At 55.8% G+C, this 12,583-nt stretch overlaps 1 protein-coding gene across 17 annotated transcripts in view; it reads right to left on the minus strand.

Annotated features, from left to right (window-relative positions):
- MINK1 (misshapen like kinase 1) overlaps positions 1–12,583 on the minus strand; it is a 69,381-nt gene that overhangs the window by 7,706 nt on the left and 49,092 nt on the right. For 9 of the 17 annotated variants that reach the window (XM_033184989.1, XM_033184980.1, XM_033184979.1 and 6 more), the window contains exons 2-14: positions 11,825–11,890; positions 9,085–9,141; positions 8,868–8,993; positions 5,949–6,059; positions 5,417–5,507; positions 4,806–4,936; positions 4,453–4,507; positions 4,222–4,300; positions 3,795–3,970; positions 3,238–3,307; positions 2,627–2,837; positions 634–750; positions 84–170 (exon numbers count right to left, since the gene is read on the minus strand). In XM_033184989.1, coding sequence (XP_033040880.1) covers positions 84–170; positions 634–750; positions 2,627–2,837; positions 3,238–3,307; positions 3,795–3,970; positions 4,222–4,300; positions 4,453–4,507; positions 4,806–4,936; positions 5,417–5,507; positions 5,949–6,059; positions 8,868–8,993; positions 9,085–9,141; positions 11,825–11,890 — 1,377 coding nt within the window. The remainder of the gene's footprint in view (positions 1–83; positions 171–633; positions 751–2,626; positions 2,838–3,237; positions 3,308–3,794; positions 3,971–4,221; positions 4,301–4,452; positions 4,508–4,805; positions 4,937–5,416; positions 5,508–5,948; positions 6,060–8,867; positions 8,994–9,084; positions 9,142–11,824; positions 11,891–12,583) is intronic. The other 8 variants (XM_033184982.1, XM_033184981.1, XM_033184988.1 and 5 more) reach the window with 3 other exon arrangements.

The raw sequence follows: 12,583 nt of genomic DNA on the forward strand, positions 1-12,583 counted from the left end.
CCTTCCCTTGAAGTGTTCCCATCCCGTTCCAGCAAAGAGGCTCTGAAAAGCATCTTCCCGGAGGGCGCTGAGGGGCCCGTTACCAGCAGCAGGGCCTGTTCCTGGAGCAGCTGTTGCTGAAGGATCTCGAGCTGTCGCTGCTCCTCCTCTAGCCTGTGACGAATATATTCCTGGGGGGCGGGGTGTAGGGTGGGGGCAGAGGGCAGGGAAGGAGGAAGAGGCAGAGGAGGGCAGCAGCAGCCAGTTGGAGAAGGAGGAAGGGATCCGCAGGAGGAGGATGAGGGGGTGCAGGGGAAGAGTAAGAGAGAGGTAGGGGAGGGGATGGCATGAGCCCCAGGGGGGCCATGCAGCACAGATGGGGAAGAAGAGGGCACAGGGAATGAGGGGGGATGAGGAAGGGGCCAGGGAGAGTCAGGGATGGGGTAAAGAGATGGGAATGAGGCAGGGAAGGAGGAGGGAGGGGGCCAGGGTTGGGGTTGAAGGGTGGGAGAAAACAGAGAGAAAGAGTGAAGCTAGAAAAGATAGGAGGAATTTGGGTGGGGGGGAGAGAAGGGGTAAGGGCACGGGGAGCAGGGGCGGCAGGCAGCAGGAGCGGGAGGGCGGGAGGGCAGGGATGTGGGTGCGGCGCTCTACCTGCTCGCGCTCCGCCTGCCGCCGCTCCTCCTCCCGCCGCAGAGCCTGCATGTCCTCCAGCCGCCGCTGCTGCTCCTTCTCCTGCAGCTTCCGCTGCTCCCGCTCCCGCCGCTGTTGCTATGGGGAGAGCCAGGTGGTCTTAAGGACCATACCGGACACCGCAGCAGCACTGTCCCTCCATGGACAGGGAGGGGAGCTCTCCTTGCTCACCACGGAGGCTTCCGCTTGTTTCTGTAACTATACCCATCCCCACCCAAGGGCCCGCAGGGCTGGGCTCGGGGAAACAGCCAGTAGCTGTGATGAGAGAGGATGTGAGACTGACCGCTGCCTGTGGGGTGTGCTTAGCTAGACAACACCTTCCGCTACCCACACCCCACCAAACAACAAACAAAACCCGAACTCAAAACAAGCCTCCCAGCACTCCTAGCCTAAAACCCACCTTTGCCTGAAGTCCATACAGAGCGGGTCGTGGCGAGAGACTTTGGCCACAAGAGGGCACCAGGTGCCCGTGCACAGAAAGCACAGAAAAGAGGGACCTGGCCCGTTCCTTGGCAAGTCCCGATGCCCAGGTGGTACTTGACTTTCACGGTATTTCCGATCACAAAGTCTGCCACCACCACCACCACCACCAAAAGCACAAGCCCTAAGGGGCCCTTACACTTGAGGGAACTTGTGCCTTTTCCTGCAATGAAGTTGCTGGCACGCCTTCTCCAGTAACGTGTTAGATAGGACTTTGTTACTATGCTATCTGAACGCTATATTTTATTTATTTATTTATTTATTTTTTGAGACGGCATCTTGCTCTGTTGCCCAGGCTGGGGTGCAGTGGTGCGATCTCGGCTCACTACAACCTCCACCTCCAGGGTTCAAGTGATTCTCCTGCCTCAGCCTCCCGAGTAGCTGGGACTACAGGCGTCTGCGCCACCCACACCCGGCTAATTTTTTGTATTTTTAGTAGAGATGGGGTTTCACCATATTAGACAGGCTGGTCTTGAACTCCTGATCTCATGATCCATCTGCCTCGGCCTCCCAAAGTGCTGGGATTATAGGCGTGAGCCATTGCGCCTGGCGTATATTTTCAAAACTGCACAAGACTCTTCTGTAGCAGGTTTTCTTGCAAATTATTTTTTGTTCAACAATGAGAGGGCTTGCTTTGGGGATAGCAGGTGGACAGTGTGGATGCTGCGGGTTATTATTAGTAGTAGTAGTATTGGAGACGGAGTCTCGCTCTGTCACCCAGGCTGGAGTGCAGTAGTTTGATCTCTGCTCACCTCCGCCTCCCGGGTTCAAGTGAATCTCCTGTCTCAGCCTCCCAAGTAGCTGGGATTAGAGGCACACGCCACCACACCCGGCTGATTTTTGTATTACTAGTAGACATGGGGTTTCACCATGTTGGCCAGACTGGTCTCAGAAACTTCTGACCTCAGGTGATCCACCCACCTCAGCCTCCAAAAGTGATGGGATAACAGACGTGAGCCACCGTGTCTGGTCTATTGCCTATTATTTAGACACATTTTTTGTTAAGTCCAGCTAATCATGAAATTTGAAATCATGTAACTTTCAACAGAAATGCCATTGATTTAAGGCATTTTATTTTATTTTTATTCTGAGGCGGAGTCTCGCTCTATCGCCCAGGCTGGAATGCAGTGGCACGATCCCGGCTCACTGCAAGCTCCGCCTCCCGGGTTCACACCATTTTCCTGCCTCAGGCTCCCCTGTAGCTGGGACTACAGGCGCCCGCCACCTCACCCGGCTAATTTTTTGTATTTTTAGTAGAGACGGGGTTTCACCGTGTTAGCCAGGATGGTCTCCATCTCCTGACCTCATGATCCGCCCACCTTGGCCTCCCAAAGTGCTGGGATTACAGGCGTGAGCCACCGCGCCCAGCCCCATTTAAGGCATTTTAAAACCTGTTCTCCCTGAGGCCCTAATGGACCCTGGGGCAAGTCAACAGGAGGCCCCGCCAGGCCTGGGCCCTTGGGAGACAGCCCACCTCCTCCACGCGGCGCCGCTCCTCCTTCTGCTCCTCTATGCGCCTCTGCCGCTGGTGCAGCAGGTGTTTGATGTGTGCCTCGGGGTCTCGCTGCTGCTGCTGCTGCAGCTGCTGCTGCTGTTTTAAAGCCTCTGAGTTGCTCTTATTTTCCTGCTGGAGGCGAAGAAATTCCCGGCGTAGAGTCGACTCTCCAGGCACATTCATGATGGAGCTGGGCAGGGGTGGCACAAAGAAGCGTTGGGGTCAGAACCCTGTTGGTTCCCACTCTCAACCCCATGGGCCCGCCTGAGTGGGTGCTTTAACTTGATCAAAGCCTCTGCCTCTGGCCACTTCCAGGTGGCCAGGAGACTCACTGTCCCCTTCTGCCCGGTCTTCAGCCCTGTCCTCCTTTCCTATTACTGCTGCGCCCCAGCTTCACCCTGAATTGCTCTCTCCCCAGCTCTTGCTTACTCATTTGTTCCACTTCTTAGCACTCGGGAATTTGGTTTCTAGGAGTCTCTACCTTTCTGTGCCCACCACCCCCAGGCCGAGAGTCCCCAAAGCCAAGCACCACTGTAGTCCCCCCACTCAGTGATGACCCGCCCAACTCCCGCTCCGCCTGCCAGGCCTACCTTGGCTCTCCTTCCTCTCCATGGCTGTCGTCTTCCTCCTCGCTGCCGCTGTACTCATATTCTGTCTCCTCTGCAGGGGAGACCACTGCTTTTAACTCACCCAGTGCCCCAGACCCCGCCGTGGGCTACGGAAACCTCGGGTGGGGATAACCAGAAGGTCTGTCTGGGTGGGCAAGCATGAGGGGCCCCACCTACTTCCTGGGAGCAATGGGAGGACAGTGGGTCTCAGGTGTGGGCCCGGACAGGGACCAGGACTGGGTCCCTGGGCAGCTGAGGTGTGGCAGAGCCCGTGCCTGGGCTTGCACACGTATGTGCTTAGCATGGAGTTTTCATAAGGATGTGAAAGGCCGGTCCTCCTCTGGAGGGCTGACTCAGATTGGGAGGGAAAGGAGGGAAAACTCCTCGGGGGTTGCAAGTTTGAGAAGGATCTCCTTGGACAGGGAGAGCTGGGGCCAAGGAGGGGAGCAGGAAGGGGAGCCAGGAGCGAGCAGGGCTGGCAGAGAGGAGCCAGGCTGGAGTGTCCCCTAGTACCTGCCCCCTCCAGCCTGCCCACTGACCTTTCTCACCCCGCTTCTTCCGGGATCGGTCAATGTGGTCCTTAAGCTGGATGCGGACCTGCCGCTCCGTGGGCTGGTCCCGGATGAAGGGAAACTTCAGCAGCTGCTCCGTGGGTGGGCGGCTCAGGTAAGTCTTGATGAGACATGTGTCAATGAAGTCAATGAACTTCTTAGACCTGGAAACAGTGGTGGCTCACACTAGGAGGGTCCCCTCAGAAGGGATGGGTGCAGGAGGAAGAGGGTGGATCACTCATCCACAAGCCACCTTGACATCCCTCCTGTCTTCATATCCCAACACCAGTCACCACCCTCTGCCCCCCAAAATCTCTTCTCTGGTGAGACCCAAGCCTGAGCACAGAGGGATGAAGGTGGGGACCGCCTTGTCCAGGGACCTTCCTTCCCAGAGCCCACACTCTCGGAGACCTACCACTTCTTGGACTTGAGTCTGGGCGGAGGGTTCCGAGGAATGAGGAAGAGGGCTCGCATGGGGTGCATGTCACACAGAGCTGGACACAGAAGAGACGCCCTCAGTCCCTTTCACTGCACTGGAGCTACAGGACCCTTCCTCAGCAGGGTCCCAGGACCCAGCTCCTCCCTGCAGCCCTCTCTGGACCCTTGCTTTCCCTCCGCTCCCACCCCCGGCAGACTCAGAACTTACGGGGGGCTCCCTCTGCCATCTCGATGGCTGTGATTCCTAGAGACCAAATGTCACTCTACAGACGGGAGAGAAGGAACAAGTGAATATTCCCGACAACTCTGCCTTGCAACTTCTCTTCACCCACCATCCTGGCCTCTTCAGGAGCCTTCCTGGGCCACACTCCTTCCTGCAGCAGTGCTCTCCAACCCCTCCCATCTTCCCACCTACACTTGCCTTGCCATAAGATGTTCCCCAGCCCCTCACTGCTAACATCATCCGACCTTCCTTTGTTCCCCAGCCTGCTCAGGCCCCATGGTCCCTATACTGCTTCCTGCCCTTGGCAGCCCCCATGCTCCCAACTTTCCACTCCATACCCTGTAATCATATGTGGCATCAGGGTTCTCATCACAGGCGATGACCTCTGGAGCCATCCAGTAGGGAGTCCCAATGAAAGTGTTCCGTCTGCCCACAGTGCGGTCCAGCTGAGCACTCACCCCAAAATCCACTGTGAAGACACAGAGGGAGGGGTCAGCGTGGAGAGTCACCCCTGCTCCCTTGCCTCACATCCCTGCATGCACACCTAGGATCTGCCTGAGGCAGCTGAGGTCCTGGCCCTACCCAGACACCCCAGCACCCTCCTTTACCCCACCAACATCCTGAAGCACCCGATTCCACCTTCCTGCATCTTAGAGAAAAACCCCGGTGAAAGGATCACGGACAGCATCCCAGGCAGGAGGGTCATCAGATCCCAGCTCCCCAGAGCAACCTGCAGAGCACCTGGCCCATAACAGGTGACAGGTGTAGAGCTTCCTGAGGGATTTTCAGCAGGAGGCAGGGCATTCCAGGGGGAGAGGGGAACGGGGAGGGAGTGAGCCTCCCCAACAGGGAGGAAGTTGGGCCTGAGCCACCAGAGGGAAAAAGGGGTGCCTCATTCTCTGTTCTGGGGGTGAAAGGGCCCCGTCAGCCTCAGAAGCAGCCGGCGCACCTAGCTTGACCTCAGCATTCTCTGTCAGCAGCACATTCTGCCCTTTGATGTCTCGATGGATGACCTTGTGGGCATGGAGATGGGCCAGACCCTGGGACAGGAGAGCAGGGAAATTAGCCATGGTGTTGGATGGGGTGGGAAAGAGTAAGTGGGGAGTGAGTTGAGGGGACAAGGAGCAATCAGTCTGGACAGGGCTGGGATGAAGGAGCAGACCCTCTCCACCAGGAGCCCAAGCAAGCTGAGCTGTCCTGGAGAGCTTCCTCAGAGTGGTGGCTCCAGGTGAATTCCCAAAGTTGCAGAGTTACAGGTGGAGAAGTGGCAGAGCTTGGAAACAGAGGAGCCTGTCTCCTCCAGCAGCCTGAGACTTCCCAAGGCTGGGACCCTGCGTCCACACCCCACCCGCATCAGGCCTGCTGCTCCCGAAAGGGGGCAGTTATGTCTCCTCCTAGTGCAGGGAGGATCTTTGCTCATGGAGAAGCTCCAGCCAGGGTAGCAGAGGAGGAGAGGACAAGAGGAGGGGCCTGGAGCTCACCCTGAGGATCTCCCTGCAGATGTAGGCGATACAGTCCTCCTTCAGGGCGTTTCCTTTCGTGTTCTTTACCAGGTCAGTCACTGAACCAGCACCACAGAACTCCATCACCAGCTAGCATCCCAGGAAGGTACAGAAAGGAAAAGTATCAGTCAGACAAGCCCCCCAACCCCCGCCCCAATCCCCTGCTAGACTCCTGGAGAAGGACCAGAGACCTTGGGGCTAGAACTGGTATGAGCTGGAAAGCAAGGGCCACAGAGGCCTCACAAAGGCCACAGGACTTCCTGAAGTCGAGAGAGAGGGAAAAAGGCTGGGCGTGGTGGCTCATGCCTGTCATCCCAGCACTTTGGGAGGCTGAGGCAGGCAGATCACCTGAGGTCAGGAGTTCAAGACCAGCCTGGCCAACATGGTGAGCAAGACTCCGTCTCAAAAAAAGAAAAAAAAAAAAGAGAGAGAGAGAGAGAAAGAATACAGAACTGGCAGGTGGGGCTGGGATCAGAGTAGGAGTCCAATGAATCCCTGAAACTTTAGACAAAATGATGGAGGTATATGCGTTTTCCTTGAGGAAGGGTCTAGTATTTTCATCAGATTCTCAATGGGACTCCAAACCCTAAAGTGGTTAAGAACTACTGCTTTACAGCCGGGTGTGGTGGCTCACGCCTGTCCCAGCACTTTGGGAGGCTGAGGCAGGTAGATCACGAGATCAGGAGTTCAAGACCAGCCTGGCTAACACGGTGAAACCCCATCTCTACTAAAAATACAAAAAATTAGCCACGCATGGTGGTGGGCGCCTGTAATCCCAGCTACTCGGGAGGCTGAGGCAGGAGAATCGCTTAAACCTGGGAGGCAGAGGTTGCAGTGAGCCGAGATTGCGCCACTGCACTCCAGCCTGGGCGACAGAGCGAGACTGTGTCTCAAAAAAAAAAAAAAGAACTACTGCTTTGGATCAGGGGCTGGACCAAGGCCTGCTTCTGTATGGTCAGCAAGTCAAGAATGGTTTTTACCTTTTTTTTTTTTTGAGACAGAGTCTTACTCTGTCGCCCAGAGTGGAGTGCAGTGGCGCAATGTCGGCTCACTGCAGCCTCTGCCTCCCAGGTTCAAGTGATTCTCCTGCCTCAGCCTCCCAAGTAGCTGGGACCACAGGCGCCTGCCACCACACCCCGGTTAATTTTTGTATTTTTAGTAGAGATGGTTTCACTGTGTTGACCAGGCTGGTCTTGAACTCCTGACCTTGCATGATCCACCCACCTCAGCCTCCCAAAGTGCTGGGATTACAGGCTTGAGCCACCGCGCCTGGCCTGGTTTTTACATTGTTAAATGGTTGCGGGAAAATACAAAAAAAAAATCCTATTTTATGACACGTGAAAGTGAAAAAACATTCAAATGTGAGTGACCTCAGTGAAGGTGTTGGGGTATAGCCACGCCCATTCGTTTATGTGCTGTCTACTGCTGCTTTCGTGGTACAACAACAGAATTGAGCAGCTGGGACAGCAAATATGACCCACAAAGCCTAAAATATTTACTGTCTGGCCCTTCACAGAAAAAGTTTGCCAGTCCCTGACTTAGAAGCAGAAAAGGGACTAAGAATCAGTGATTCTCCAGATCTGCTAGAGACAGAAAGAGTAGGTAGGGTCTATCTAGACAGCTGCAGCAGGGAACCTGGGAAGACCCTGAGAGAAACTCCTCCAGAAAAAAGAGTAACAAGGCCAGGAGATGAGGAGGGCTCTGGGTCTGCACCTCCCAGGGACAGCAGCTGAGCCCCGGAGGCAGAGAAGATGGCTCCAACCAGGCTTCCTGGGAATCAGCATGCTTGTCCACGTTTTCACTAAAAGCCACATCCAATGCAGGAAAAGGTTGGATGGACACATATATTTGCATATGCAATAAGAGCAATTTACATATGCAATAAAAGTAATTTGCATATGCAATAAGAGTAATTTGCATATGCCTACTCCTTGGAGAGCAGAGCACAGTGAGAGGAGGGGAGGACCTGTGCCCAACAGGTCCAGAAGGGGGCGCCCCGCCACTAATGCCTCTAGCCAGACACGATCACCACACACACCTGGCAGGTACACCTCCCTGTCACCTTTCTCCCTTTCTTTGTGTGCATGAGTGTGTGTGTTCCCAAAAAGCCAAAGGGCCTTGGAGGACAGGACCACGGCTCATGCTTGTCTATACAGAGTATACAGAAGTGCTTAGTAAGTGCTTGTCGTCTGAATGGCTGCTGGGAGGGGAGACCTGGCATCAGCGCCAAAATTCCCGACAGCCATTGCCATACTCCCTGCTGCTCCATCCTCAGGGACTGGGCTCAGTACCACAAAGGGTGAGGCTGGGGGAACATGTCAGCACCAGTGCCCAGGCTAGGGAGGGGAATGACTCTTAGGAATGTTCTGGGCCAGGCAGGAGGAATTTGGGGGAGGCCCCAAGCTCCACAGCAGGCTCTGGTTTGAATGGTGACCCAGAAGGGCTGGGTGCACTGTAGCGTGTGGGGTTGCTGGGAGGAATCTGGGCTCTGTTATCTCCCACAAATATTTTGGTTCTGTTGCTTTCCCGGGAGCTGTGCTCAAAGGCAGGAAAACGGATGGACGGCCTCCCCACGGTCTCTCTAGCCTTTGCCAGGATTATATTTGCTTATTAAGAGCTGATCACACAGGGTGAGATACTGGTTAGAGGAAGGGTTGGGGCAAACGCCAGGACCCCTCCCCACAAAACACTCAAAGAATGAGAGGCTGCAATTCATGGGGCTGGAGTGCGGGGCCATCCATGAGGCAGGAGGCTCCTCTGGGCCCAGGGACAGGGGAGGCTGGGTAGACCGGAGGGAGGGTAGCTGGCGAGGAGAGATGCTGGGCACTGATACCGAGTCCTAGTGAACGGCCCAGAGACGGGGGGTGCGGGGAGGGCAGGCAGGGGGGCGTTTCTCACCCAGAGCTGGTCATCGTTTCCCGGGGGGCTCTTCTTGATGAAGGCTCCATAGTAGGTGGCGATGTTGCGGTGGTGAGAGTATTTTTTCAGCATGTTGATCTCCTGTTTGATCTCTTCCTCCTCGTCCTAGGCAAACGGGAGGAGCTGAGCCCTGAGACTCCCCCCACACTCCCGTCTCGGTGGTCCAACCCTCCCACTGCCCAGCTCCACTCCCTACCTCGGTGACATCCATGACCTTGATGGCAGCCAGCTGCCCAGTCTTGACATGCCGACCCTGCAGGACAGAGGGATCTGAGTCTATGCTCAGAGAGCGGAACGTTCTGAGGGCTTGACTCTGGGAGACACAGCTGTCAACTGTTTTCTGTCTTACAAAATGGCCCTCGACCGGGCACCGTGGCTCATGCCTGTAATCCCAACACTTTGGGAGGCCGAAGCAGGTGGATCACTTGAGACCAGGAGTTCGAGACCAGCCTGGCCAACATGGAGAAACCCCGTCTCTACTAAAAATACAAAAATTATCTGGGTGTGGTGGCGGGCGCCTGTAATCCCAGCTACTCAGGAGGCTGAGGCAGGAGAATTGCTTAAACCTGGGAGGCAAGCCAAGACCAGGCCACTGCACTCCAGCCTGGGGGACAAAGCGAGACTCTGTCTCAAAAAAAATAAAATAAAATAAAATAAAGTACCCCTCCTTGTGGCTACACACCTCAGTGAACGTGCTGCTCATGGGAGTGGACAGAGGCAGAGCACTCCTGAGCCATCATGGTCAACAGAAAAACCACCTACAGTGGACTTCCAAGTTACGGGCTCAATAAAGGCGAAGGGTCTCCTCCCAGAAAAACTCAAAGACAGATGAGTAAGAAACACTTATGTTCTGTTCCAGCCTCTCTGGCTTGGACTTTACAGTCTGAAAGTTAGAGCAGGGCGGGAAAGATACCTCTTCATCCTGATGGAGGATGGAGGGAGGAGGAGGAGGAGGCTGGGGAGGGAGGGGCTTTGCCTCACCCTCTTCTCCTAAGCAAGACAAAATGCTGGGGTGCTTTCCTGACTCACCAACTCTGGACAGGAGGCCTCTCCCAGAACCACCTTCACCCACACAGCTTTTTATTCTTTTTTTTTTTTTTTTTTTTTGAGACGGAGTCTCGCTCTGTCTCCGGGCTGGAGTGCAGTGGCCGGATCTCAGCTCACTGCAAGTTCCGCCTCCCGGGTTTTACGCCATTCTCCTGCCTCAGCCTCCCGAGTAGCTGGGACTACAGGCACCCGCCACCTCGCCCGGCTAGTTTTTGTATTTTTAGTAGAGACGGGGTTTCACCGTGTTCGCCAGGATGGTCTCAATCTCCTGACCTCGTGATCCGCCCGTCTCGGCCTCCCAAAGTGCTGGGATGACAGGCTTGAGCCACCGCGCCCGACCATTATTCTTGTCGATAGGGAAAGAGCAGAGACAGAGCTGAGATTTTAGGGAACTTAGAGAAACACAGAGGGGCTAGCCGACTGCTTGGCTAATGCTCCCGCCACCGTCACCAGTCCGAGTGGGAAAAAACTTCCCCTTCTTGAGTGTGTCCCAGTCATTGACCTCCTCCCCCAACATCTTTCTGAAATTCCTAGTGGGAGCATCTAAGGCTTGGAGAGGAAAGCCCAAAGGCTTCCTGGGGAGGAGCGGAGTGGAGGAAGGTGGCCCCTCGTGGGGATGGATTGGCTTTGCCAGCCCATGGGTTATTTTTATCCTTAGCCATTCAAGACCCCAAGCCCAGAGATGCAGAAGCACATGGCATCACTATTCCCATGGCAACAACAAGGCAAGAAATTGCGGGTGGGGTGCCTGTTTCCCCAAAGTTTGCAAGAGAAGGAGCATAAGAGAAAGGCAGGTGGTCTCAGCGACACAGGAAACACCGGGCTAGAGATGCAGAAGAGACTTGTGACAGTATCCAGCACTCTGTCTGGAGATGAAAAAGCCACGGGTCCCAGGGGGCTCCAGTAAGAGGCAGCATTCACCCTGAGCATCCTCACTCCCCACCGCAGCGGCTCCCCCCATGCCAATGTGAGCAGTGGTCAGGCCACCTCACTCCCCACCGCAGCGGCTCCCCCCATGCGAATGTGAGCAGTGGTCAGGCCACCTCACTCCCCGCTGGAGCGGCTCCCCCCATGCGAATGTGAGCAGTGGTCAGGCTACCTCACTCCCCACCGCAGCGGCTCCCCCCATGCCAATGTGAGCAGTGGTCAGGCCACCTCACTCCCCATCGCAGCGGCTCCCCCCATGCGAATGTAAGCAGTGGTCAGGCCACCTCACTCCCCGCTGGAGCGGCTCCCCCCATGCGAATGTGAGCAGTGGTCAGGCCACCTCACTCCCCACCGCAACGGCTCCCCCCATGCCAATGTGAGCAGTGGTCAGGCCACACGGGAGGGCTGGGCTGGCCAACCTAAAAGCTACCATTGGTGGCTGAGAACATGCCACTTTTGTCAGGGACAGAGGCAGCTCAAAAGCAGCAAGCCTGAGTTCTGGTTCCAGCTCTGGCTCCAGCATGCCAGCTGTGGGAGCAGAGACCACTTCCCCTCCGCAGAAGGCCACCCATTAGGTGCCACTACCTCAAAGTCCTGGGTCTCTTTGTGGTCCGGGGAGAGGCCAAACCCACACCTCTGGCCTTAGCTCTCTCTGAATCCCAGGAGAGTTCTGACACACAAGGCCGTATGCCCTTTTGCCTGCTCTCACTGCTGCAAGCCACCCTTCCTGGCTGCCGGCCTGTTCCCACCACGTCCGGGACTGGCTCTGTACTCAGGCAGAGAGAGGCATCAACAGTGCCTCCTCCTGGGTGCTCTTTCCTCTCCCCCTCTCTACCTTTCCAGGGCCTCTGGCATCTCCCGTAGCCCCCCTCAGACCTGCAGACCAGGAACCTACTTCCTTCCACTCCTCCCAAGAGTGCCCTGCAGATGTGGAGGTCACACTTCCGCACCATTCGTCTCACCTTGTACACCTGTCCGTAGGTTCCATTGCCGACCACCTCCACAAGCTCAAAGATCCCAGCAGGGTCCTAGGGGCAGGGGACAGGAGGGAGACAGAAGAATACTGCGTCAGGACTTTAGAAAAGGATTACAGAGCTAGAGAAGGGGAAAGTGGTATCCAGTCAAGATATGAGAGCGAACACCAGTATATCAGGAGGGCACGCAGCGGGAACCCTGGTGGCTGGCTGCCCTTTTCCTGGATTGGTTCAGAGTGAACGTTCTATGGGAAAAGTTAGAAGTGAGTGGCCGGGCGCGGTGGCTCACGCCTGTAATCCCAGCACTTTGGGAGGCCAAGGTGGGCGGATCACGAGGTCAGGAGATCGAGACCATCCTGGCTAACACGGTGAAACCCCGTCTCTACTAAAAATACAAAAAATTAGCTGGGCGTGGTGGCGGGTGCCTGTAGTCCCAGCTACTCTGGAGGCTAAGGCAGGAGAATGACGTGAACCCAGGAGGCGGAGGTTGCAGTGAGCCGAGACTGTGCCACTGCCCTCCAGCCTGGGTGACAGAGCGAGACTCCACCTCTGGGAAAAAAAAAAAAAAAAAAAGAAGCGAGAGAACGCGGAAGTCAGAGCCCAGAGAGCTTTTCAAAGACATGTTCCCAATTTCAAGTTCACTGAGAAACTGCGTCTGTACCCTCATCTGCAAAATGAGGGTGCCCGAGAACCTGCCTCTGGGGTTGGTACTCACATTTTAGTGGAGAAATGCCCATCAAATGCTTC

Source organism: Trachypithecus francoisi, unplaced genomic scaffold (assembly GCF_009764315.1).
Source record: "Trachypithecus francoisi isolate TF-2019V2 unplaced genomic scaffold, Tfra_2.0 Lachesis_group20, whole genome shotgun sequence".
NCBI lineage: Eukaryota > Metazoa > Chordata > Mammalia > Primates > Cercopithecidae > Trachypithecus > Trachypithecus francoisi.